Here is a 27,304-nt window from a genome sequence, read left to right as displayed (position 1 = left end):
TTACTAGCCGTCATAATTTAGTTCGCAAAAAGGTTGCAGTGGTTTTGATGGATCATAAGGGGACCAGTTGAAAACCTTCAATTGCCAGAAGTTATTTTTTAATTGATATGCATAGAAGAAACATGCATTTCAAACTTTAGGAGTCTTGGTGTCGATATTAATCATAAAAGAGCATCAGTTTAATTACATACCTTATGCATCTCGTATATAGTTTAGCTAGTTAAAACAAGAATTGATCGGTTTGTCAAAAATGCATCCCTACTATTGCTAATAATACAATATCCATCGATACGAATTTAAAAAAAAAAACTTTTTAAAACAAAAATTCCGAATACACTGTTTTTTTCTAATTACATTCAAATCGTCTAAAGTTCGAGATCTATTCGCTTCAGGAAGGATGTAGTCACAGCTATTACGAGTACTGCAACGTGGAAAGAACACATAGAACTACATATATAAGTGGCAATCTACCAGACTCGGCTAGGCCATAAGAGTTAAGTTTCTCAGGCCAGGCCACATTCCCTTTCTTTACCCACTCCCTTTTTGTAAATAAATCCCCTCTTCATTGTTTTTTTTAAATGTAAATGATCCAATCGATTACTTTTTAATGGCATTCAAAGCCCTTTTAACGTAGACATGTTACTCCTACCATTTGCAGAAAAACTTAGTAAAGCAGCTAACAAAATCACGAACATAACGCCTTTTTGCAACAAGAGTCTATAAGGAGCAATACTTCGAAAATGCTTAGGCATTCATTTATCTAAATATAATCTTATTCGACCTCAAAACAGTAGAACATTACTCAAATATTCTTTTCAAATAAGCATATAACCAATTAGCATATAAGTTTACTCTTTTAAATAAATTTATTATCAATAAAATCTAAAAAAATATAAGTGAAAAGTAAAAGGTGTACTTGAGCAACGTTTTAAATATACAGAGATGTACTGAATTGTAGCATTCTTAATTAATGACCCTAATTTAATCTCAAAATAAACTAATTGTTTTGTATAGTTGATAAATTGAAAAATTAACCAGAACTTATATTTTCCATTTCACAGAATATTTGAAAATAATGCACACAGTTAAGACATTATTTAGCAATGCGAATCACAGTAAAATAGTCTGGTGTGACCTTTGTTCTTATTTTTGAAGTCTCAGCATTCAGATGTATTCGATTCAGAACTGCCCTGAAATATTAACGAAATATTTAATGCTGAACAGTCCATTCACGTTTAAAGCAAAAACATAGAAAACATCATTCCATAGGTATCTACTTGATTCTGAATTTCATTTGTTTTGATTAACTAAGCAATGAATATAAACTAGCATTGTTAGAACTGTATTTGTATCTTGGAGAGTTCAACAAATGTAGATATTGACTGAAATGTTCAGGTTTTAGAATTGAGATTATTTAACGTTGGAAAGTAAGGGGTTTGTACGAAGTACTTTAACATGGAACTGTTGAGTGTGTTCACTTGATATAAAATGGCCGAAATGCATATATTTACGGATGATTATTGACTGACGCGTATGTTGAGAATTGAATGAGACTCGCTAATGTTTTGGCACCAACATTGTTTGTTTTTTTTCGAAAATGCATCTGTAAGAAATTATAATATAACATCTTTACTCTTTGATACCGAATATGCAGGAATAAATTAATTTAACGAAAAAAACATATTCTGCCTTTAAAGGGCTGTGAACAAACGCCGGTACAGTCAATGAAAACATAGAAAACAGACAACTAAACCTCACACTTACTAGGACACAAAGTTTAGGATAACTTATCTTTTAAGCCTTTTGTTGAAACGCGTTACTAACGCTATTGGAACTCGTGGAATTCAAAGACATTATTTGAGCATAAATCAACATTTGTTGAAGGGCCCAAGTCGTCAGAATCTTAGTTTTAACTCTCCTATTAATATACCACACTTTACTTCGTCTAAAAAAGAGTATTTTACAAAAACATGAACGAATCCCCACAAAACGAAAGCACATAAACGAGTCTTTTTTACCTCATTATTGGTGGTATTTTCCGACCCCGGATCCTCTGGTTGTTCTACTTTACTTTCTTCTGTAAAAGGGCAATATAGATCAAAACATCAATTTTGTTTTTATTGCATTTACCTTGATTTAGAATTTTCTCTTTCTTTTTTCAAAATTATTTTAAAGGAAACAAATGCTAAGGAAGCTCATGGACGCAACCCCTGTACTTAGTACTTTGGACAATCTCGTTATCATGAAAACTCCTCTTTGAATAAAATAACATAATACATCTTAATACGCTTTAACTTAGATGAATAAGCATGACGTTATACAGGGGTTTTGTTACATAAAGTATCCGATGTAAAAAGATGTGAATTTGGGGTGTCGAGTCTTGAAAGTGTGTTATGTGTAAAAAAACAGCATAACATTGATATTTGTTATATATATATATTTAATAGCGCATTCACTCATATATTATGTTGATGAAAAATCATTGTCAACATTCTAACAAAAATATGTAGCAAACAATGTACATTAGCAATCGCTGAAGTGATTAGCTATAGAGTGGAATCAATTTTAGGATTTATAATAAATGAACTTAAAATCATAAAACAACATTTGTTGTAGATTGTTCATAATACAAGAATAAATTAGAATTTGAAACAAACATATTTTTTCTCATTATAAAGACAATTTTAAATACTGCAGTCAGGTAAGTCGAATCTGTTTGTATTATGCTGATATTGCGGCCAGACATGATTTACCAACATGAATCACAGGAGAATGGTATAGTGTGACCAACTGTTCAGTTGAGTCGAATCTAAAGTATGTTGTGATACTGAGGCCAGACAATGAAGAACATGAATCACAGAAGAACGGTATGTTGTTACCTTCATTGGGCAGGCTTGGTGTATCAGAACTTGTTTCCTCGCCCTGAAACATACGAAATGATTGTTTATTATTAATTTACGTATCAGCGATTTTTTTTCTTTTGAAGGAAATAATAAGGGGCGGAACCAGAAAGTGACGTTAGAGGGGGCGCTACTTAAGAACGTAAGCTTTTGACTTGCGACCCTCCCTCGGACCGAATTTTATTTTAAAATGTTGGCAGGAGTATTTTGGGAGTATTTCATTACTTTGTTCTTCCTTTATTAAAATAAAAAGTAAACTGTATGGATATCCTAAAAAGGTTGAAAAGCCGTGTTTCTGTACCAAAAACACAACAGAACATGACCAATTTCCATTGATTTTTACCTCTCGTATAAATAAACATGGATATATTTGCTCGATGATGGAAACACTTTTCGTCACAGATATTGACCGAAATGTTCAGATTATTTAACGTTGGAAAATAAGGGCTTGTACAAAAGTACATGTATATACAAAAGTACTTTGACATGGGAAGGGGAGGGCGCCATGTGCTGGTGAGAATATAGACACATATGTGCTGCAATATTTGTCAATTGGATTCTGTTGTTTTTTTAATTAAATTCATTGAGTAGTTTGACTATGCTGATGCAAGCATATCAACGAACGCTATAGAACTGTCTTTGACTTTAGGTGTTTTCAGCAAATGATAATAATAATCGAACAGTTTTGAGGCAGTTATATAGTATGAAATTCATTGTTTTGGTTGTTATGTCTCTTTAGCATACGGTTTAATTATATTATCATGCATCATGTTTCAAATAAATTAGCCATGCTTTTGACAGAACGATAATAAACAAAGCTAGCAAATAGTCAAAACGGATTTGTTTTAACAAACTGCATCTGATCGTGATAATGTTCTATACTAAAAGGAGTAATTGGTCGGTATGATTAGTTATAGAAAAGGGTCCTTTCCATTAGTAAAAAGGTAGGCGTTTGAAAGGAACCTGCAGAATCAATGTTCTGATCAAACTGCACGTAATTCTTAGTTGGTATTGTAATAATGCTAAAGCTCTGCTTAATTTGTGAACACATTTACTATTTTTGACTGATTTGATGGAGTTTCAAATGACCGAAATGCATTATGCCTATTTATATATATGTATATCTTAAATATTTTAACGGACAAGTTTAATCTCTTTGATTATAGACAGACGAGTATGTTTGAGAATTTAAAGGGACTCGCTAATATTTTTGCACCAACATTGTTTTTTCGAAAATGCGTCTGTAAAAAATTATATTATAACTACTTTACTCTTTGATACCGTATTGTAGGAAAGAAATACGTGTAACGTATAAAAACATATTCTGCCTTTAAAGAGGTGTGAACAAAAGCCGGTACAGTCAACGAAAAAAAAAGGAAAAAAGACAAAAAAACTCACGCAAACTAGAATACAAATATCAGGATAACATGACTTTTAAGCCTTTTGTTGAATCTCGTTACTAGCGCTTTTCAAAATCGTAGACTTTAACGACATTATATGAGCATAATTATGTCAACATTAGTTGAAGGGTAACGGTCGTCGGAATGTTATTTTAAACACTCCTAGTGATTTGCCACAAATCACTTCGTCATAAAAAAACATGTACAAAATCATAAAGGAATCCCTTTAAAACGAAAGCTCATCAACGTGTCTATGATACCTTTTTGGTGGAGGCATCTTCCGGCCCCGAACAATCTGTTTTTCCTTCGTTACTTTCTCCTGTAATAGGGCAATAGAGATAAGAGCATCATTTCTGTTTATATATTGCTTTGTACTTTATTCAGAATTTTCTTCCGGCCCCGAACAATCTGTTTCTCCTTGGTTACTTTCTCCTGTAATAGGGCAATAGAGATAAGAGCATCAATTCTGTTTATATATCGCTTTGTACTTTATTCAGAATTTTCTCTTTCGTTATTTCGATAAATCTAACAAGGAAACAAACGCTATGGAGGCTCATGTACGCAACCCCCGTATTTAGTACCGTAGACCACCTCGTTTTCATTAATATTTATGAGATTGGGAAGAAAACTCGTCTTTGAATGACAAGGCATGTTTTATGAATAAATAGCAAACAATGTACTTGCTTAAGGATAAATAAATAATGACCTATATATCACAAAACAACATTTAATATAGAATGTTTGTAATGGAGGAATAAACCAGAATTTATAAACAGAGAAAAATTATTTCCATTATAAATACAATTTTAAACACTGTTCTAAGTTAAATCGAATTTATTTGTACTTTGGTGATATTGCGGCCAGTCATTTTTAACATCATGAGCCACAGGAGAACGGTATAGTGTGACCTTTAGTTCATTTGAGTCGAATCTTAAGCGTGAGATAATATTGAGGCCAGATTATTAAAATCATGCATCCAAGGAGACCAGTATGATGTTACCTTCATCCTTTTTTGTACCAGAATCTGTTTCTTCGCTCTGAAACATACAATATAGTTTTTTATCGACATTTACGTTTTAGCGATATTTTTATTCGAATTTTCCCTTCACTTCTCAAGCAATAATAAGAGTCGGATCTAAAAAGAGACGTAAGATTGGGTGCTACTCCCCCCCCCCTCGTACTGAATTTTATTTGTTTTAAAATGTGGGCAGAGGGTTGGGGGCTCTCTCCTAAGAGAAATTAAAACAAATCTAGTGCAAAATGGTGCATTTTGTGAGTTTTTCTATATTTTGTTCTCCTTTATGGAAATAAAAAATAAATTTCATACATATTCTCAAAAAGTGGACGACCCATTAAGAAACCGTGTTTCTACATGCAACAACACAACACAACAGAACATGACCAATATGCATTGATATTTACCTCACATATAGGTAAACATGGACATATTTGCTCGATGATGGAAACACTTTTCGTCACAGATACTGACCGAAATGGTCAGGTTATTAAACGTTGGAAAATAAGGGCTTGTACAAAAGCACATGTATATACAAAAGTACTTTGACATGGGAAGGGGAGGGCGCCAGGTGGTAGTGAGAATATAGATTAACATGTGCTGCAATATTGGTCGATTGGACTCTGTATTTTCTTTGAAATTTGATTCATTGAGTAGTTTGACTATGCTGATGCAAGCATATCAACGAAGCTATAGAACTGTTTTTGACTTTAGGTGTTTTCAGCAAATGATGATAATAATAATCGAACACTTTTAAGGCAATTATATAGTTTAAAATTCATCGTTTTGGTTGTTATGTCACTTTAGTATACGGTTTAATTATTTATTATCATGTATCATGTTTCAAATAAATTACCCATGCTTTTGACAGAACAATAATAAACAAAGCTGGCAAAAAGTCAAAAAGGATTTGTTTTAACAAAATGCATCTGATTGTTATTATGTTCTATACTAAAATGAGTAATTGGTCGGTATGATAAGTTATAGAAAAGGGTCCTTTCCATTAGTAAAAAAGTGAGCGTTCGAAAGGAACCTGCAAAATCAATGTTCTGATCAAACTGCACGTATTTTTAGTTGGTATTGTAATAATGCTAAAGCTCTGCTTAATTTGTGAACACATTTACTATTTTTGACTGATTTGATGGAGTTTCAAATGGCCAAAATGCATTATGCCTATTTATATATATGTATATCTAAAATATTTTACGGACAAGTTAAATCGCTTTGATTATAGACAGACGATTATGTTTGAGAATTTAAAGGGACTCGCTAATATTTTTGCACCAACATTGTTTTTTTTCGAAAATGCGTCTGTAAAAATTATATTATAACTACTTTTCTCTTTGATACCGTATTGTAGGAAAGAAATACGTGTAACGTATAAAAACATATTCTGCCTTTTAAGAGGTGCGAACAAACGCCGGTATAGTCAAGGAAAAAATAGAAAACAGACAAAAAAACTCACGCACACTAGAATACAAAAATCAGGATAACATGACTTTTAAGCCTTTTGTTGAATCTCGTTACTAGCGCTATTCAAAATCGTAGACTTCAACGACATTATATGAGCATATGTCAACATTAGTTGAAGGGTAACCGCCGTCGGAATGTTATTTTAAACACTCCTAGTGATTTGCCACAAATCACTTCGTCATAAAAAAAACATTTATAAAATCATAAAGGAATCCCTTTAAAACGAAAGCTCTCAACGTGTCTATGATACCTTTTTGGTGGAGGCATCTTCCGGCCCCGAACAATCTGTTTCTCCTTGGTTACTTTCTCCTGTAATAGGGCAATAGAGATAAGAGCATCAATTCTGTTTATATATCGCTTTGTACTTTATTCAGAATTTTCTCTTTCTTTACTTCGATAAATCTAACAAGGAAACAAACGCTAAGGAAGCTCATGTACGCATCCCCCGTATTTAGTACCGTAGACAACCTCGTTTTCATGAATATTTATGAGATAGGGAAGAATACTCGTCTTTGAATGACAAGGCATGTTTTATTTGTATACGCTTTACCTTAAAAGAATAATTATGACACCATACTGGGGTTTTGTTACCTATAGTATCCTTTGTAAATTTATGTGCATATGGGATGGCTGGTGTCTTGAACGTGTGTTTAGTGTAAATAACAGCATAACATTGATATATGTTTTATATATATATATATATATATATATATATATATATATATATATATATATATATATATATATATATATATATATATATTTATTTATTTATTTATATATTTAAGGTCGCTTTATTTCATATATTATGTAAATAAACAATCATTCCCAATGTTGTAAAATAAATAAATAGCAAAAAATGTACTTAGGTAATTGCTTAAGGATAAATAATTAATGACCTATAAATCGCAAAACAACTTTTGTTTTAGAATGTTTGTAATTTAGGAAAACGGTAAAGTGTGACCTTTAGTACAGTTGAGTCGAATCTTAAGTATTTTATGATATTAAGGCCAGATAATTAAGAACATGAATTCAAGGAAAATGTATGTTGTTACCTTCATCCTTTATTGTACCAGAATCTGTTTCTTCGCCCTGAAACATACAATATAGTTTTTTTTATGGACATTTACATTTCAGCGATACTTTTATTAGAAGTTTTCCATCACTTTTCAAGCAATAATAAGGGGCGGATCCAGAAAAAGACGTTAGAAGGGGCGCTTCTCCCCCCTCTCGTACTGAATTTTATTTGTTTTAAAAAAAAGGGCAGAGGGTTGGGGGTTCTCTCCTAAGAAATGTAACGCAAAATGGTGCATTTTGGGCGTTTTTTATTATTTTGTTCTCCTTTATGAAAATAAAAAGTCAACTTCATACATATTCTCAAAAAGTGGAAGAGCCATTTAGAAACCGTGTTTCTACATACAACAACATAACACAACAGAAAATGACCAATATGCATTGAGATTTTTTCCTCTCGTATTGGTAAACATGGACATTTTTGCTCGATGATGGAAACACTTTTCGTCACAGATATTGACCGAAATGGTCAGGTTATTTAACGTTGGAAAATAAGAACTTGTACAAAAGTACATGTATATACGAAAGTACTTGACATTGGGAAGGGGAGGGCGCCAGGTGCTAGTGAGAATATAGACAAACATGTGCTGCAATATTGGTCAATTGGATTATATATTTTCTTTGAAATTTGATTCATTGAGTAGGTTGACTATGCTGATGCAAGCATATCAACGAACGCTACAGAACTGTCTTTGACTTTAAGTGTTTTCAGCAAATAATTATAATAATCGAACACTTTTAAGGCAATTACATAGTTTGAAATTCATTGTTTTGGTTGTTATGTCTCTTTAGCATACGGTTTAATTATACTATCATGTATCATGTTTCAAATATATTAGCCATGCTTTTGACAGAACAATAGCAAACAAAGCTAGCAAATAGTCAAAAAGGATTTGTTTTAACAAAATGCATTTGATCGTGATTATGTTCTTTACTAAAATGAGTAATTGGTCTGTATGATTAGTTATAGAAAAGAGTCCTTTCCATTAGTAAAGAAGTGGGCGTTCGAAAGGAACCTGCAAAATCAATGTTCTGATCAAACTGCACGTAATTCTTAGTTGGTATTGTAATAATGCTAAAGCTCTGCTTAATTTGTGAACACATTTACTATTTTTGACTGATTTGATGGAGTTTCAAATGACCAAAATGCATTATGCCTATTTATATATGTGTATATCTAAAATATTTTACGGACAAGTTAAAACGCTTTGATTATAGACAGACGAGTATGTTTGAGAATTTAAAAGGGACTCGCTTATGTTTTTGCACCAATATTGGTTTTTTATCGAAAATGCGTCTGTAAAAAAATATATTATAACTACTTTACTCATTGATACCGTAATGTAGGAATAAAAAAAATGTAACGTATAAAAAACATATTCTGTCTTTAAAAAGGTGCGAACAAACGCCGGTACAGTCAACGAAAAAATAGAAAACAGACAAAAAAAACTCACGCACACTAGAATACAAAAATCAGGATAACATGACTTTTAAGCCTTTTGTTGAATCTCGTTACTAGCGCTATTCAAAATCGTAGACTTCAACTACATTATATGAGCATATATCAACATCAGTAGAAGGGTAACCGCCGTCGGTATGTTATTTTAAACACTCCTAATGATTTGCCACAAATCACTGCGTCATAAAAAAGCATTTACAAAATCATAAAGGAATTCCTTTAAAACGAAAGCTCATTAACGTGTCTATGATACCTTTTTGGTGGAGGCATCTTCCGGCCCCGAACAATCTGTTTCTCCTTCGTGACTTTCTCCTGTTATAGGGCAATAGAGATAAAAGCATTATTTCTGTTTATATATCGCTTTGTACTTTATTCAGAATTTTCTCTTTCGTTATTTCGATAAATCTAACAAGGAAACAAATGCTAAGGAAGCTCATGTACGCAACCCCCGTATTAAGTACTGTATACAACCTCGTTTTCATGAATATTTATGAGATTGGGAAGAAAACTCGTCTTTGAATGAAAAGGCATGGTTTATCTTAATACGCTTTAACTTAAAAGAATAATTATGACGTCATACTGGGGTTTTGTAACATATAGTATCCTTTGTAAATTTATGTGCATATATTTATATATATATTTATATATGTAAGATCGCTTTATTTAAAATATAATGTTAATAAACAATCAGTCTCACTATTGTAAAATAAATAAATAGCAAACAATGAAATTAGGTAATTGCTTTAGGATAAATAATTAATGACCTATTAATCACAAAACAACATTTGTTGTAGAATGTTTGTAATTGAGGAAAAAACCAGAATTTGAAAACAGAGAAAAAATATTTTCATTATAAATACAATTTTAAACACTGTTCTAAGTTAAATCGAATTTATTTGTACTTTGGTGATATTGCGGCCAGTCATTTTTAACAACAGGAGCCACAGGAGAACGGTATAGTGTGACCTTTAGTTCATTTGAGTCGAATCATAAGTATTTTGTGATATTGAGGCCAGATAATTAAGAACAGGAAGTCAAGGAAAAGGTATGTTGTTACCTTCATCCTTTTTTGTACCAGAATCTGTTTCTTCGCCCTGAAACATACAATATAGTTTTTTATCGACATTTACGTTTTAGCGATATTTTTATTCGAATTTCCCCTTCACTTTTCAAGCAATAATAAGAGGCGGATCCAGAAAGAGACATGAGATGGGGCGCTACCCCCTCCTAAGATAATGTAGACAAATTCAAGTCAGAAATAGTGCATTTTGGGACATATTTTATTACTTTCTTCTCCTTTATGGAAATCAAAAGTAAAGTTCATGCAAAAAAGCAATTAAGAAACCGTGTATACAACAACAAAACACAAGATGACCGATATGCATTGAGATTTACCTCACATATAGGTAAACATGGACATATTTCCTCGATGATGGAAACAACTGTCGTTTTCGGTGCCTTTTTTTTCTCCCCTCCTGCTACAGACTCGTCTGTAATATGGAAACAGAGCTTATATCAACATTGCCTTTTAAATTGCCTTTTTCTTGATACAAAATTATTTTGTTAATGTATTTGACAAGAAAACAGAAACCATGTGAGCTCATAATCAAAACCCCAGTACTTAGATGCGTCTAGACTACATTTTTTTTCATGATATCAATGTGCTAGGGGAGATTGATATAGCATGTCTTTACCCTTGACGTCATACAAGGATTTTTTACTTTAGGTTTCCGATATTCAATTATTTTAATTTGAGATGTCTGGTGATATTAACGTTTGTTGTGTGTTGATAACAGCAAAGCATACTTTTAAACAAAAATAAAATAAAAGTGCAAACCCTTTTATACCATTTTGATAAAATAAATGATCAAAATTCTTAAAATTAAACATTCTACAGCAGTTGTACTCAATTATAATACACTTAAATAATGACCTAAAATAGGCTTTATATCACCAATCAACATTCGTTTTAAAATGTTGATTCAAATTTAACAAAAAAAATGAGTTTGCAACAACCAGATTTATTTATCGCTCTTTTTTTATCTTACAGAATATTTAAAACGGTGAACTCAATTGAGTCGAATCTTAAGAATTTTGTGATATTGAGGACATACCATTAAAAGGAACATGAATTGTAATGTAACATTTGTTCTAATTTTACAAGGTTGATGAATCAATAATACATGTATATCTAAAGAATTAAGAATATGCATGCGCGGTGGCCACATTGGATGATGTCATCACATATGCACGGCGAAAGTATTCAAAATTTTATATATTCTTTTCAAAGACATCATCGTTTCAGATTTTGAACGTAAATCGAAGGTTGCCCGGATTTTTTTAATTTACGGTTACATCTTTTTTACAAATTATTATAAGAAAAAAACATATATAGCGCAATGTACATATATTGTTCACGACATTTTGTGGATTGTTTTTTAAGTCGACTTTTTTTGTAGTCTTGGAGAAATCTGTAACTTGGGCACCTAATGTAGTTTCTCCCGGAGCTCTTTAAAATCAACAAACTCCGAAGCATGCGCACTGGTCTAATATATACTAATGCTTGAATTCTGGTTCGCAATATAAATGTCATTTTTTCTATAGCTATTGTACATGGTAAGCATCTCTGTTTAATAATTATGTTTATTATTTAATAATGTTTTTTATGTTCGTTATGCCGAAAAAAAATTGTTATACACGGCGTATTTCTCTCTTTGAATTATCATATGTTATCAAACAAATTTGATCACTTCGCTGACTTGAAGTATTGCGCACTTCAATTTCAGAATCAAAGAGTTAAAAAAATACTTTTAAGTATGTTCACGTGCATGTCGAAAAAATTGGGGCCAAAACTGAAATGCATGGATTTTAATTTTAATCAGGGGGCTAAAATATCAAATAGGTTAGGAGAAATACATATACGAAGTAAAATTTAGATAACTTTCCACTTCAAATACATTTGAATGTACTTATAAAGTTTAAGAAAAATGTTGTTTTTTTCATCAGCTGTTCAGTTTTAAAATAGTTCTTCAAAGCTGTATTTTATATTTGATCAAAACAATAAGTCTTTTTCCAATGTAACATTTAGGAACAATGTTCTAACTGGTTTTGAGTTATGTTGTTTCAATAACAAACAAATGAAACTGTATTCTGTATTCTCACCATGATGTTTTCCAGATTTAGAGTCAGAGTTGCTTGGCTACAAATAGTTCATTAACCATGTATAATCAATACGGTATTTATTTAAGGGTAAGGGATCCGTCAGTTTTACTAACATTAGTAATTGTAGTAATTTAGTAAATGTTAAGCCATGTTTTACCATCATCTCAAATTCAGTTTTAGTAAAAATGCAATAACGCTTTTCTGTGTTCTGTCTATTACATATTCTTCAAATGCCTCTGTGTGCTTTATCAAATATATACTAGCTCTATGAAAGTTGTGATGAGTAGGACAACTCTATTCTGATCATTCATTTTATAGATTTATATATATTCAAATACCTCGGGTACTATTTTATACATCTTTTCACTGATCACATTAACAATCTACATAACATTTACAATAAAACAATTCTGTTATTTTCTTATTGCACTATTTTTAACCTTATACATGTATACGAACATTGTATAATGTAAAAACACTACTTTTCTACTATAGAACTGCCTGTAATTAATACGATGTGAAATACTTCCAATATGCATTTACAAACATTTCCCTTTTCCTCCTTTCACGTTTTACGTTGTAATTTAGTAATAATACTTCCAACCCGTAAATACAGCGACTTGGTTCGTTTTATGTTATAATCAGGACGCGTGCATATAAAAAGCTTATGTAAAATCATCGCTGAGGACATGACCCCCTAAGTCCGCATTCAAGGGCTAGGTCTTGTATACTAGTCAGGTGGCAAACATTCGAAATGGCCGCCGCGCATGCACATTTTTGGTTCTTAAAGGTTTCCTACCTGAGCCACATGAAGTCGATTCAGAACTTGATGTTTCTTCGCTCGTAGAGATGTCTCTGTTCTTAAACATAGAAAATGTGTGTTTTTATTGACCATACACGTCTCAGCAAAATCTTAAAATATGTTGAACTGTCAATTTACTTTCGATTGCCAATGCCGAAACGGAAAAACAAAACGGAAACAGAAAAACATGGAATCACTTCCTATTTTTCTTATTTCATTCCACTCTGAGCGGAAAGCGGCCCTAAAATTGGGTCTTGAAAAAAGTATATCATTCGTGTGGAGTGGTTTTTTTACAATACAAAAAGTGCGTTTCAAAGACTTTTGTATGTATAACATTGCCTGATTTGTCTTTTATTTCACCCTTTCAACAAGCTTTGAAGTAATGTTAACTCATTGATATTATTTTGCAACGCATCCTGTATGCAACGCAAATCAAAACAACTATATGCCTTCAAAATAAACTCCAATGGATAGTTTCCGTTCTGTTAATATCACGTCTGTTTGAACAAATTCAAAAAGGGACTTTCTAATAAAACGAAGGGACAAAGTTATTACTTTCCTTAAATAAGTTCGTTGGAGGATACGTTGTACTCAGTTTGCAATCCGTGTTTTCGATGACAAAAACAGAAATGTGAAATGCTCAATTTGGAACAGTTTTAAACAGTCAATTTGTAGAAGTTCGGATAGTTATGTTTATGATAATCATGCATAAAGCGTGGTCTGTTTCCTAATATTATGTTTACCCTGTTTTCAAATCGTGTCTGTGTATGATTTAATAGTACCATAGAGGAGACAACACTGCACTGTTCGGCAAATCGTGTCTATGTATGACTATATAGTACCATAGAGCGCACATTATTAAACATTGGTAAGCGAATTGTAGCTCTATGTGATTATATAGTACAACAGAGGTGACATCACTGTACTTTGGTCGGCTTATTGTGTCTATCTATGATTGCATCATACCATAGAAGCGTAGTACTGCTTGTTTTTCACCCTTATCGCAATATACGTGTGTGTATGATGGTATAATACCACTAGCCGGCCGAGTAAGATAGCATATATTTTCTATGATCCATCTTTGGAAAATAAATCGGTACCTTATCACCAACTTCGAATATCTGTCCTGGTTGATTTGAAGATGATGAGCTCGTATCTGAAGATGTAAAGCTCGTATCAATACTACATGTTTCGTCCCTCTTCGAGATTAACTTTTTCTGAAATATAGGAAAGTTTTTTATTGACAATACACTTCTCAGCAAAATCTTTAAATATTTTGAACTGTCAATTCACTTTCAAGCAAGATTACAGAATAACATTTCATTAGCAGCAATATTTGTCTATTGTCTCTTTATTAATTTGTATTGTTGAATTGCCAATGCCGAAAAATCAACACAGATACAACTTTAACTTACTGTTACAGCCTTGTACCAATTTATTTACTGCAAAACTCTGTGAATTCGATAGTTACAAAGAAAATTAAAACAATTTGAAACATTGTTAAACAACTCTGAGCGGAAAGTAGCTATACAAATTGATTTTTTTTAAAAAGTAAAGCATTCGTGTTGTATGTTTTTTATACAATCAAACAGTGCGTGTTAACATCCGCATAATGAATGATGACGGGCTTTCGTTTCAAAGACTTTCGTATTTATTGCATTGCCTTATACAATGAATGATGGCAGTAAACCATAGAGATGTAGCACTGCATATTTTTCAGGCATATCGCATTATATATGTAAATGATTGTATCATACCACGAGGTGGCCAATAAGAAAGATACATATTTCTCATGAAAAATAATGTTCGGTACCTTATCACCAACTTCGTATTTCTGTGCCATAACTCCTTGTTGAACTGCACGGATATTTCTGCCCAGTTTCTGAAAAGTTAATACAATGTTTAACACCATTATAGTGTTGGGTAGTAGTTGGTCTTGACTGAAATGTATGCAACATGTTTTTATAAAGTCGAAGTGCAAATCCGTAATAAACAACACCATAGAACATGACCAATATCCGTTGATGCTCGCTTTAAATAATTAGTGACGATTTTGTATAAAGACTCAAAATACAAAGACGTTTGTATCATACCGTTGACTTTAATTGGGATACAGGAGACACTTTTCGGCACGAGCGCCCCTGCGTCTCCTTGTTCACGAATCCAAAACAACACTGTAAAAAAGAACTCCTCTAGCAAATTTGTCCCTGATACCACAACACAGCATTAATCATATATATCGTTTTTACTTTTTCCTTATCTCGGAATTTATCATTTTTCTGGCAAAGTAACATAGGCCATCATAGCCCATCGTCGTCTCAAACCCCTATATTTTGTTTCGTTTACACATAAGTACGTGAATTTATTAACTGAAAAAAAAAATGTTTTCATGTAAAAGTAGGTGGTCAGGGACATGTAACCATTCAATACACATTTCGAACATAACCGATAACTTTGTACGGGGATTTTGTTACTCAATGTATTAAATAGGTTAATTGTGATTGCCTAGTTATCCAATAGTATTTGAAACGGGATTATATGTATAAAAAGAAATTGTTTCAATTATACTGGCACAAATTGGAGAAAAACGGGGAAAAACACATGCTTTTTGAGCCATTAAAAATAAAAAATATTTAATTTCACGTCCGATATTATTTGAAATGAAAAACGAAAATAAAACTGCGACTATGTTTATTTATAATGCATTTCCGGTCTTTTATTTTTAGTACTATGGATTTGCGAGCCATATATTATAAACTGATAGTAAAAGATATGTGGGGTCACCTGGAATTGCAATTTTACATCATTACAAATGGCTCGATGAGATGACAAGCTTGTCTGTCAATCGGAAATCTCTATATAGGACAGAATACAAGACGTTATTTCATTGACTTAAACCTGCTGTTGGAACAACACTGATTAACCGACTTCGTTTCTGAAAACTTCATACAATAAAATTATATATATATATGCCTAACATTACTAGTTTGATGACTGATTTGAAACGAATTAGCTGTATGCAAATACTCAATTTATAAAAGTCGAAGAGCATTTAAGAAACAGTGTCACTGTAAGTAAAAACACAACATAACATGACCATAGATTGGTCGAGAATTTCTCTTTGTTCCAATGCATACTGACACGTTTGTTCGCTTTTGATATTAAAAAAACGAGTACGATTCTGAACCTTAACTAAATGTGCTTGAGTATTTTGAAGGATACCGGTATTCTTAATGACTTACTAGAAATTGAGCTTCGTCTTGGGACTTCTTCGTCTTTCCTTGTTTATATTTTAAAAACTTTTTAAACCAATTATCGGATGAACTGTCATCTGATGAGTTATCGCCCGTTTTCCCGCTTTCCGTTTCGTCAACAGGGTCTTGACCATTACGTCCGGAATTCTGACGAGGAAATTAAAGACATGTAGGATCATTGAAGGCAACCTCGGTACTTTGTGCAGTTTACACTACATTAGTACCCTAAACAAATTGACTGAAACAGTCTCGTAAACATAAATACAAATGAGGAAGCGGACAAATCTCCGCTTCGAGGGAAATAATGTATTACAATACAATGCTCTCTAACCTAACTGACTTACCATGACGCTATTTAGGGATTTTCTTTCTTAAGATATTATGTATAACTATGTGAATTTTAGATTCCTGGTAAATATATATTGATTTTATATGAAATGCAAAGGTATAATAAAAAGACAAATATTGTGTTGAAAAAAGCGATAAAGTTATTTCAAACATTCAGTGAATGATTTAAAAAGAGTAATTTCCGAGATCAACTGAAACAAGCAAGATCGTTGAATAGATATTACCCGCCTAGTTAAGCAAAGTCGTTGTTAAGGAAATCAAAAGTTTGCGAAATCTGCATGCAAAAAGGCTGCAGCGTTCGGTATAAGATATGGGTTTTTTTACAATTGTTTGATACAAAAAATATTGTACATAGTGAAGCAATATGCATTTGATCTAATAACTAAGGTTTTCATCCAACGTTACCCAGATATAAACTAATAAAATCATGATTTATCAAGGCAAATATTCTGCTTAAAGTTCATGAAGATTGAACATAACATTTCAACAAATAACCACAAAAGTGTCCACAAGTTTCCCGCTACGATTTGACACTGTTACTACGTATATGACCTCAGGGGACCTTGTTTCAAACTTTCTCTTAATCTCTCCAAAATTTGACCTAAAAACCCTGCTATTTTGACCCTATGTGACCCACTTTTTAAAGATAACATCAAGGGGAACATTCTGACCGAAGTTGGAACAAAGTAGGCCAATTGATGCCAATACTTGGTTTCGGAATTGATTTTTTAAAGATTTAATCATGACCTTTGATTCTGACTTTTTGTGACCCAGTTTCAAACTAGTCAATGATGTCATCAAAGCAAACATTTTAAGTTTCATAAATATTAGACTAGATCTGTTGCTTCTAATATGTTCCCCCAAAAAATCAAGATTTCACCATGAAACCTAGCTTTTGACCCAATGTTATCCACTTTTACAAGCGGTTAACACTTGATCCAGGGAACCTTTCTGACTGTTTCAAGCAAAAACAGTATCTAGCCAATCCCTACTAAAATAGGACTCCTTTGATATGATTCCAAACAAAAAAATGAAAATTAAATCTAGTTACTTTGTTTTTTATCACATGTGACGAAGTTTTAATATATCCAAGATTTCATCAAGAGAAAAATGTGACTCAATTTTACAAACGATCGATATTTCAAGTAGGGAAATATTTTTAACATGAACTGACCAATGACTATAAAATATCATTACGGCTAGACGGTCGGACTGAAGGACGGACTGACAACGCAAAAGCAATATCACTCTTTCCAAAGTCTTCAGTTCGGCATTGGATTATGATATTTAGAATTTTGGTTTTGAAGGCCCTACTAGTATTCAGCAAGCAATACAATAAAATGAAACTAAATTATTCGAGGTCAATGCGCATCAAAATTTAACATGTTTACCTAAAGCTCAATTAAATGAGAAGCTCATTTGTAAATCCGATACCATTAATGTAGAAAAACACTACGTAATATCATTGGCCCATATTCCTATGATATGGTTCCGGACATTCAGCATCAATAAAACGGCCTTATTATGTATCCATTATTACGAGAAATTCCCAGTGAAATGCCTTTGTTCTAAATGAAGAAAGGCTTAATTTGGTGAACCGGATGTCATCTGAAGAGGGAGTATGTCCATTTAATCCCTGTCGCCATCAACTTATTAAAGACAATTATGCTTCACATGTACATTTTTCCATTGATATTAAGATTCGTCCACATGCATGGCAGAGTCTTATTTAAACAGCAAATGTTTAAGGTTTTGAAAGACACAAGTTATTTAGTAGCATCTGTGGCGTGAAATATATCATGCATTTTCTTTTCCATATGGATTTGATAACTTGCTTTTTATGAAAACCAATGGGACGAGTAGCCTTTCGTGCACATGTTCTGAAGTTGCCATGTACCAACATCGAAACTTGATGGATAAATGGAACTTGGAGTTATGATATATAAAACACATTAAAATTATAGTAATTCAGAGCACATAGGGCACATGACGGCACATATTTGCGATCCTTTGCTCGAAAATATTTCTGTATTGCATACATTTAAAAGGGACCTCAAAAACTACCTTCTAATACAAAAAAGCCCGAAAGTTTCCATTTCTCCTCGTATATAAAGATCATTATTAGAAGTACATAATTCAACTAACACGAAACAGCATAGTCAAATGATACCGAAGCTGTACATATGTGCGTCTTTTCAAAATAACCAAGCTTAACGCAGAAGAAGGTAATGCAACATCACAGCAAACGCAGGAATATTCAAAGTAATAAAATAACCAACCCTCAGATGTATTATTGTAATTGTAGTTCCTATTATTCCCAAGATGATGCACACCAAGACGACGATAGTTAGAACAGCAACTATAAAAAAGAGTTCCAATTTTCAATGCAAGCATATTCATATTGCCAAGAAAAGGTATATAAGTTAATAATTTTCTACAATAAACGTAAATATAAAGTCATTGATTTAACATCCAAACAGAATCTAAAAGTGTTCTTTCAAATCAAAAAAAGAAAAAAAAAACACAACGATATTATTTAAATTGAAAAGCTTGTCTTTGTGTTCATATTTCAATGGATTTGATGGTGTCAACCTAAATTGACATGATGGTTGCGTCAACTTAAACTGTTCTGATAATTGCGTTAACATAAACTGCTCTGATTCAGGCGCCAGGCGAAACTGACCTTATTGTGGCGTCAGCCTTATCAGACCTGACTGTGGTTTCAACCTGAACTGATCGAATATGACGTCAGCTCACTTGCGCCCTGACTTAAACTGCTCTAAGTTTGGCTTATATCCTGTTGCCTTAATTGAGGTGTAAACTAAGCTTAACTGCTCTGATTGTCTATTATAGTGTAGAGTTTTTAAGTTAAGTTATGAATATGCTCAGAAAAAAACGGTAAAAGAGCAGAGCGCAAAGATGTGTTGACAATTCGACACTTTATTACAGATGATAGCGGATATTTGAGTCAGTTCTTGTTGACCTATACTGTCTATGAGCATGCACATTTGATGTAAAAGTAGAATATATAACAAAAGCCTTTTCGAACTAAACCAGACAAAGCTTATAATTGTTTAACTGGTATTTTACTGATAGTGAAACCATTAAATTACTTGATAACTTTGTATATATAATTATTTATAAATAAATGTTAGTGATAAAGAATGACAAAAAGAAGAAAAAAATAATCATACAACACATCGCTTATTCAATAACTCTTGAACTGACCATGCATGCAGGCATTTCCGGCCACACCCACATAACTATCAACACAGACGCACTCGTGATCTGTACACGTCTTGTGAGAACCGCAGTCGTCGGGTGATAAACACACACTTCCTGGCACACCTGTAAGAAACGTCTGTCAACAGTTGACATATTAATAATATAATGACGTTGTGTCAATCCTTTTAATTCATGAGTCGTTCCTCTTTTGGAACTGTATAGGACATAAGTATTCTTAGTTCAAACTGTCTTCTATTTTCGGACATTTCATCATTTCTACACATGCACTGGCTATATCAATAAGCATTGCAAAGCAATTACTTGTGCTATGTTCTTCGGTAGCGACAAGTCGAGCTATTTTTGAAGAGCTATTAGTTCGACTAGTTTATATGTTGGCATAAGCATTTACAATTAATTAAGAACTTGAACTTTCAATAAAACCACAATGTGTATGGAATGTTTTGTTGATCAAAAATCGTTTTAAGTCAAAATACATGAACAGCACCGTATTTGTATATTTTATACATCACAGTGTATTGGTATTTCTTAATGTGGCCAACTCGAAGACCCAATCGCTCAAATAACATAACTCCATTGGTCGGAACCGAAGTCAAGTGACTGTGATTGCAAAAACATACCTATAACATTGTCACAGTGAGGACCCGTCATGCCCGCAGGGCATGCGCAATAGTAGCTGCCAATAGTATCCACGCATGTGCCAATGTTTAAACAAGGATCGGATAGACACTCGTTCTTGTCTGAAACATAAAGCAATCAACCAATTTGCTTGTTTCCTATTACACTGCAGAAAAATGTGAGGTGGTAGATCGGGATTTTTATATATTTAGCAAAAATGTGTCGGAATTACATTTTTCACAGGAAATCTTCGCCATTTTCTCTGGGTATATTTAAACATCCTTTCTGGAAACTACCAAAATTGTATGCCAAAGAGATAAACAGAATAATGGTAAGAACAAACCTGGCACTGGCAACTGACTTACTTAAGAAGGATGCAAAGAATCTGGTCGGAGAAAGCGTTTATGTTACGCCACAAACAAAACGTAAACGTGTAGCATTAAATTCATGTCGAAAATTAATGCTGTGTGAATTAGCCTCAAGACTAGTTTTAAATAAACAATTTCTTTAATGGTGGAAATCAAAACTCTCCTAATGTACAAAACATGTTGCTTTGGTACACTATAATATATAAATTGTTTTTTCTCGACAAGCATTACAAAAAAAATGCACTTACTTATAGTGCAATACGGTCCAGTAAAACCAGGCGGACAAATGCATGTGTAATTGTTGATTCCATCCACACAAGTCGCGTACTCTGCGCACTTGTTAGAAAGGCATTCGTTAATGTCTGAAAAAAATGCAAAATGTTCAAGTAACTCCCTGGAAAAAAGTATACATTCATGTCAAAACGTTTACCAATACTTGGTTACAAATTTAGTATAACAGATACAAAGACAATTCAGACAATTTATAGCTTTAAAGTCATTTTTTTATAATCAAAAAGGCTTCACAGTTAATAATGCATTTAACTTAGTTGTCGATCATTCCACAGTCAATTTATACTATGAAACTTGTTGTCATAGGTTTCACTGTATTTTTTTCCAATCAACTAAGTTGTCATAGGCTTCACACTCAAGTTATGCAATCAACCTAGTTGTCGTACGCTTCACTGTCAATTTATGCAATCAACCAAGTTGTCGTAGGCTTCACAATCAATTTGTTCTAATAACCTAGTTGTCGTGAGCTTCACAGTCAATTTGTTCAATCAACCTGGTTGTCGTACGCTTCACAGTCAATTTGTTCAATCAACCTAGTTGTCGTAAGCTTCACAGGTAATCTAGGCAATCAACCTGGTTGTGGTAAGCTTCACAGTCAATTTGTTCAATCAACCTAGTTGTCGTAAGCTTCACAGGTAATCTAGGCAATCAACCTGGTTGTCGTAAGCTTCACTGTCAATTTGTTCAATCAACCTAGTTGTCGTAAGCTTCACAGGTAATCTAGGTAATCAGTGTGGTTGTCATAAGCTTCACAGTCAATTTGTTCAATCAACCTAGTTGTCGTTAGCTTCACAGTCAATTTGTTCCATCAAACTAGTTGTCGTAAGCTTCACTGTCAATTTGTTCAATCAACCTAGTTGTCGTACGCTTCACAGTCTATTTGTTCAATCAACCTAGTTGTCGTAAGCTTCACTGTCAATTTGTTAAATCAACCTAGTTGTCGTAAGCTTCACTGTCAATTTGTTCAATCAACCTTGTTGTCGTAAGCTTCACAGTCAATTTGTTCAATCAACATAGTTGTCGTAAGCTTCACTGTCAATTTGTTCAATCAACATAGTTGTCGTAAGCTTCACGGTCAATTTGTTCAATCAACCTAGTTGTCGTAAGCTTCACAGTCAATGTGTTCAATCAACCTAGTTGTCGTAAGCTTCACAGTTAATCTAGGCAATCAACCTGGTTGTCATAAGCTTCACAGCCAATCTAGGCAATAAAGCTAGTTGTCGTAAGCTTCACAGTCAATCTAAGCAATAAAGCTAGTTGTCGTAAGTTTCACAGTCAATCTAGGCAATAAACCCAGTTGTCGTAGGCTTCATAGTCAATTTATTAATCAACCTTGTTGTCGTAGGTTTCACAGTCAATCTATGCAATCAACCTAGTTGCCGTATGTTTCACATTCAATCAATGCAATCAACCTGGATGATGTTTGACTAACAGTCAATTTATGCAATCAACCATTATGCTTTTGGCTTTACAGTCATTTTGTTTACAATCAACCTAGTTGTCGAAGGCTTCAAACTCAAATAATGCAATCAGCCTAGTTGTCGTAAACGTCACAATTACTTTTTTTACAATCAACCATATGTCAATCAGATGACGCAGGCTTCACACTCAATATATACAATCAAACTTGTCGTCGTAGACTTTACAATCAAGTAATGCAATCAACCGCTTTGCTGTAGGTTTCAGAGTCAATTATTTCAAACAACCTTTTTTCGAACGCTTTGAATACAATTTATATAGTAAGCCTTGTTGTCGTGGGCTTTACAATTAATTCATATAATAAACTTTTGCCGAGGGCTTAACAATCATTTTTTTTTTCAATAAAATGTTCTTCCATGTTTCTTGTTTGTGATTTTTTTGTTTTGGTGTTCTATGTCTTTGGCGTTTACCCATTGCCATAAAACCGGGTTTATGTTAAAACCTTTTGCTACTGATCTTGTTTCTGTAGTTTTTCGCATAAATATTCACAATCATTGTTTACAATAAACATAGTTTTCGTAGGCTTCACAATCAGTTTGTACAACCAATCATGTTGTCGTCAGCTTCAGCACCAATTTATACAATTAACTTTTTGTCGTAGGCTTCACAAGCAACCTATGCAATGAACCTTTCAGACAATGTACGTAATAGAGGCTTATGGGAAAGCGAAGTCTTACTGATTTGGCAATTAGTTCCGGTAAATCCTGGTGGGCATGTGCAAACGTACGTCACGTAAAAGATGTTAGTCACTTCACACGTGCCATTGTTTAAACATGGGTTCGAAGCGCACACGTCAACCGCTGAAATGAGAGTTGTTTTTAGATTTTATATTAAAACATGTAACTGAAAATACTGGGACACGTTAAGCTGTAGAGGATTGACTGCGAATACATATAACAAAATATACGTTATTTTATTTAATTTGATCACTTTGAATGTCATGAGTTAAGGTTGGAATCTACATAAATATACATGTAGGTCAGCTGCATATGGCGTTGCAAGGATACATCGGAGAAGTCGTTCAGTTAAATAGAGTATATTTCTCAGCTTCAATAATACGAGGGGTGTCCGGGAAGTTCGCGGAAATATACTGTAAAATGCAATTATGTTCTTCTATTTCTCTTAAGTTGTATGTATGAGTAACTGAGCCATATTTTATTTGAATTTAAAAAGAAAATGGATTTGATCTCTGACACACGAAATAACTCTATCCATGGCGACGCACTGACAGTAACCCGGCACACATACATATTTCAAACACTTCATGCGGTAATCATCACGGTTTTCATCACTCCATCAATGCCAAATTGCCCTCCAATTGACGTCACGTTAGGTGCACATCTCGTAGAGTAAAGGAATAATATATTCATCAAAACGAAAAACAATTAACCCTTAACCGTTGGGATTTAATGGAGTAATAAATATAACCGGCCCTGCATTTGTCTAGTTAAACTCTGACTCTGTTTCCAGCCATCGAAGTACCAGTTCCAAATAAGACCAAGTTTCATACGAGGAGCAGGTTTTGCGAAGCAATTGGTTTTTGCTATAGCTGTGCGTTTTCTCCGGGTTAAGAAAAAGCTGCATTTTCTCAAAAAAAAAATAATCCTTTTTTAAATCTGCGTCTTTTCTTACATTTCTGAAAAACTTTCCAAATGATGTGTATTTTATGAAAAGTTCGCTTTTTCTTAAAATGGTCTGTAACATTTTCTATAAAAAAAGGTGCACTTAAATGCGTTTTCAATGTATGTTTAAAACAATTGCTTCAGCTTAGCTGAGAAATGTTTTTTACAACATGAACTGCTTTTCATCCTAATTATTCATTTTATTTTCCTGTTCTAGATCTGTCATTTTTAACATTATGTTGAAATCTAGTCGGTTAAAAAAGTTCCTTGAGCTTCTGAGATATGTTTTTAAAAATGCTTTGCCGCCTTTAAATAATATTTATCTTATCTTATTAAAATATTATATTTTGTCTGAAACGTTTATCTTTAGATGTAATTTATTATTTTTAGGTGTTGATTTATTATCAGTAGTAATTAAATGTACTTTTGTCCTTATGTTTACCTACAATAACATACCAAATAATACATTAAATGCATCAATGAAAGGCGTATTTAACCTAGATGAATAAATGAAATATGGAAAATTATGAAATTATAAAGCAATTCATAAATGAATGAATGATTGATCAAACGGATGGTTTATTTATTGATTGATGTATAAATGAATGAATGAATGAATGAATGAATGAATGAATGAATGAATGAATGAATGGATGGATGGATGGATGGATGGATGGATGGATGGAATGGATGGATGGATGGATGGATGGATGGATGGATGGATGGATGGGTTGTTGGTGCGTGCGTGAATGAATGAATGAATGAATTAATGAATGATTGAATCAATCAATCAATCAATCTATCTATCTATCTATCCAAAAAAAGATTTTTCTTAATCAATCAATCAATTAAATCATAATTTAATTTTATAATATTATACAATTAAAATTATGCAAGTTTTCGTAATGAACAATTATAATTAATTGCATGTAGCTGCATATCTTAAAAATTCATATTACTTTAATTTCTAAACATGTATTCATCAGATAACTAAATGCTTTATTCATACTCCAGTCCGAGGATAAGCCATATTTTTACAAGTACCAATCAAACCTCAACAATATAATATAAATTTGTTAAAATTACACAAATTATTAACGTATACATAATTCAACTAGTTGTTAATTAAACATGGAATCTTTATAACAAAGGAAAACCATAAATGCAGTTGAAACTAGCTTGAACGAAAGCGATGGCTGCTATGCAAAATTTAGATTAGTATATGCCAAGAATGAGGCACCGATGGCATTTCTTTTAAAGAAATGTGAAACATATTAGAACGCAAATTTCATTACTATCATGATTATTTCATTTGTTAGTTTTGCCAAAAGCCTCAAAATACATGTCGCATCCATGAGACTCCATAAAGGTCTAGTTTAAACCTATTATAAGTGACGCCCACCCCCCCCCAAAAAAAAAAAAAAAAAATAAATAAAATACAACAACATCAAAACTGAGCCAATAAACGAATACACAGGAAATTGGCCCCTACCGCGACACCAGTGCTATTAGCAGGAGATGCACAGCAGGTGATTATCATGCCAAACATTCCTTAAACTAGGCCTTAAAGCTCTTTGTTTCAAGAGTTGCGCACCTTAAACTGCTAAGAGACGGACGGATGAGTATCGCATAAGCACAAGCTACAAGTTTGGTGAGAAAAAATGCAACAAAAAGTAAACTCACGTATCGTGCAAAATGGACCTGTATAACCTTGGGGGCAATCACACCTGTAGGCATTCACAAGATCCACACATGGGACCGAGGGTGGACAGGGGTTAGACGCACACTCATTTATAACTGTGAATAGAATATGAAATTTACTCATTTATATCTGTGAATAGAATATATAGGATACTCATTTATATCTGTGAATACCATATACAAGATACTCATTTATGTCTGTGAACAACATATACAAGTTTATCATTGATATCTGTGAATAGCATACACAAGATACTCATTTATATCTGTGAATAGCATATACAAGATACTCATTTATACCTGTGAATAGCATATTCAAGATACTCATTTATACCTGTTGATAGCATATACAAGATACTCATTTATACCTGTGAATAGACTATACAAGATACTCATTTATACCTGCGAATAGCATATTCAAGATACTCATTTATACTTGCGAATAGCATATACAAGATACTCATTTATACTTGCGAATAGCATATACAAGATACTCATTTATACCTGTGAATAGTATATTCAAGATACTCATTTATACTTGCGAATAACATGTACAAGATACTCATTTATACCTGCGAATAGCATATACAAGATACTCTTTATATCTGCGAAAATCACATACAAGATACTCATTTATACCTGCGAATAGCATATACAAGATACTCTTTATATCTGCAAAAATCACATACAAGATACTCATTTATACCTGCGAATAGCATATACAAGATACTCATTTATATCTGCGAAAAGCAAATACAAGATACTCATTTATATCTGCGAAAAGCACATACAAGATACTCATTTATATCTGCGAACAGCACGTACAAGATACTCATTTATATCTGCAAACAGCACATACAAGATACTCATTTATATCTGTGAATATACAAGAAATATGATATTGCTGATTATATATTTCATTTTACAAGTTTGTATCAGGTATTTTAATATTATAACAAGGGATGTATGCCCTAGTTTTATTATTAAGTTTTATATTAGATAAGTATCTTCCATAAGTGAGAGTGGAAGATAAATGTAACCAAATGCCCGTTCTAAATTGTTATTTTCATAATTCCTGGAAAAAATAGTATGGTT

The 27,304-nt window shown here is 32.9% G+C and overlaps 1 protein-coding gene across 1 annotated transcript in view; it reads right to left on the bottom strand.

Moving 5' to 3' along the window:
- Positions 1-365: 365 nt before the first annotated feature.
- The window catches only part of LOC128226582 (neurogenic locus notch homolog protein 1-like), a 74,570-nt gene continuing 47,631 nt past the window's right edge, over positions 366-27,304 (bottom strand). Inside the window, exons 40-59 of the mRNA XM_052936535.1 lie at positions 26,192-26,305; positions 23,564-23,686; positions 21,365-21,478; positions 20,751-20,870; positions 20,116-20,235; positions 19,167-19,246; positions 16,528-16,686; positions 15,379-15,459; positions 15,099-15,167; positions 14,386-14,502; positions 13,283-13,343; positions 10,717-10,811; positions 10,379-10,415; positions 9,575-9,633; positions 7,844-7,880; positions 7,039-7,097; positions 5,301-5,337; positions 4,561-4,619; positions 2,754-2,922; positions 366-421 (exon numbers count right to left, since the gene is read on the bottom strand). Of these exons, the coding sequence (XP_052792495.1) occupies positions 366-421; positions 2,754-2,922; positions 4,561-4,619; positions 5,301-5,337; positions 7,039-7,097; positions 7,844-7,880; positions 9,575-9,633; positions 10,379-10,415; positions 10,717-10,811; positions 13,283-13,343; positions 14,386-14,502; positions 15,099-15,167; positions 15,379-15,459; positions 16,528-16,686; positions 19,167-19,246; positions 20,116-20,235; positions 20,751-20,870; positions 21,365-21,478; positions 23,564-23,686; positions 26,192-26,305 (1,766 nt within the window). The remainder of the gene's footprint in view (positions 422-2,753; positions 2,923-4,560; positions 4,620-5,300; positions 5,338-7,038; positions 7,098-7,843; positions 7,881-9,574; positions 9,634-10,378; positions 10,416-10,716; positions 10,812-13,282; positions 13,344-14,385; positions 14,503-15,098; positions 15,168-15,378; positions 15,460-16,527; positions 16,687-19,166; positions 19,247-20,115; positions 20,236-20,750; positions 20,871-21,364; positions 21,479-23,563; positions 23,687-26,191; positions 26,306-27,304) is intronic.

This window comes from Mya arenaria, chromosome 1 (genome assembly GCF_026914265.1).
Source record: "Mya arenaria isolate MELC-2E11 chromosome 1, ASM2691426v1".
Taxonomy (NCBI): domain Eukaryota; kingdom Metazoa; phylum Mollusca; class Bivalvia; order Myida; family Myidae; genus Mya; species Mya arenaria.
Note: the sequence above shows the minus strand (reverse complement) of the source record. Positions and strands in the feature narration are given on the sequence as shown.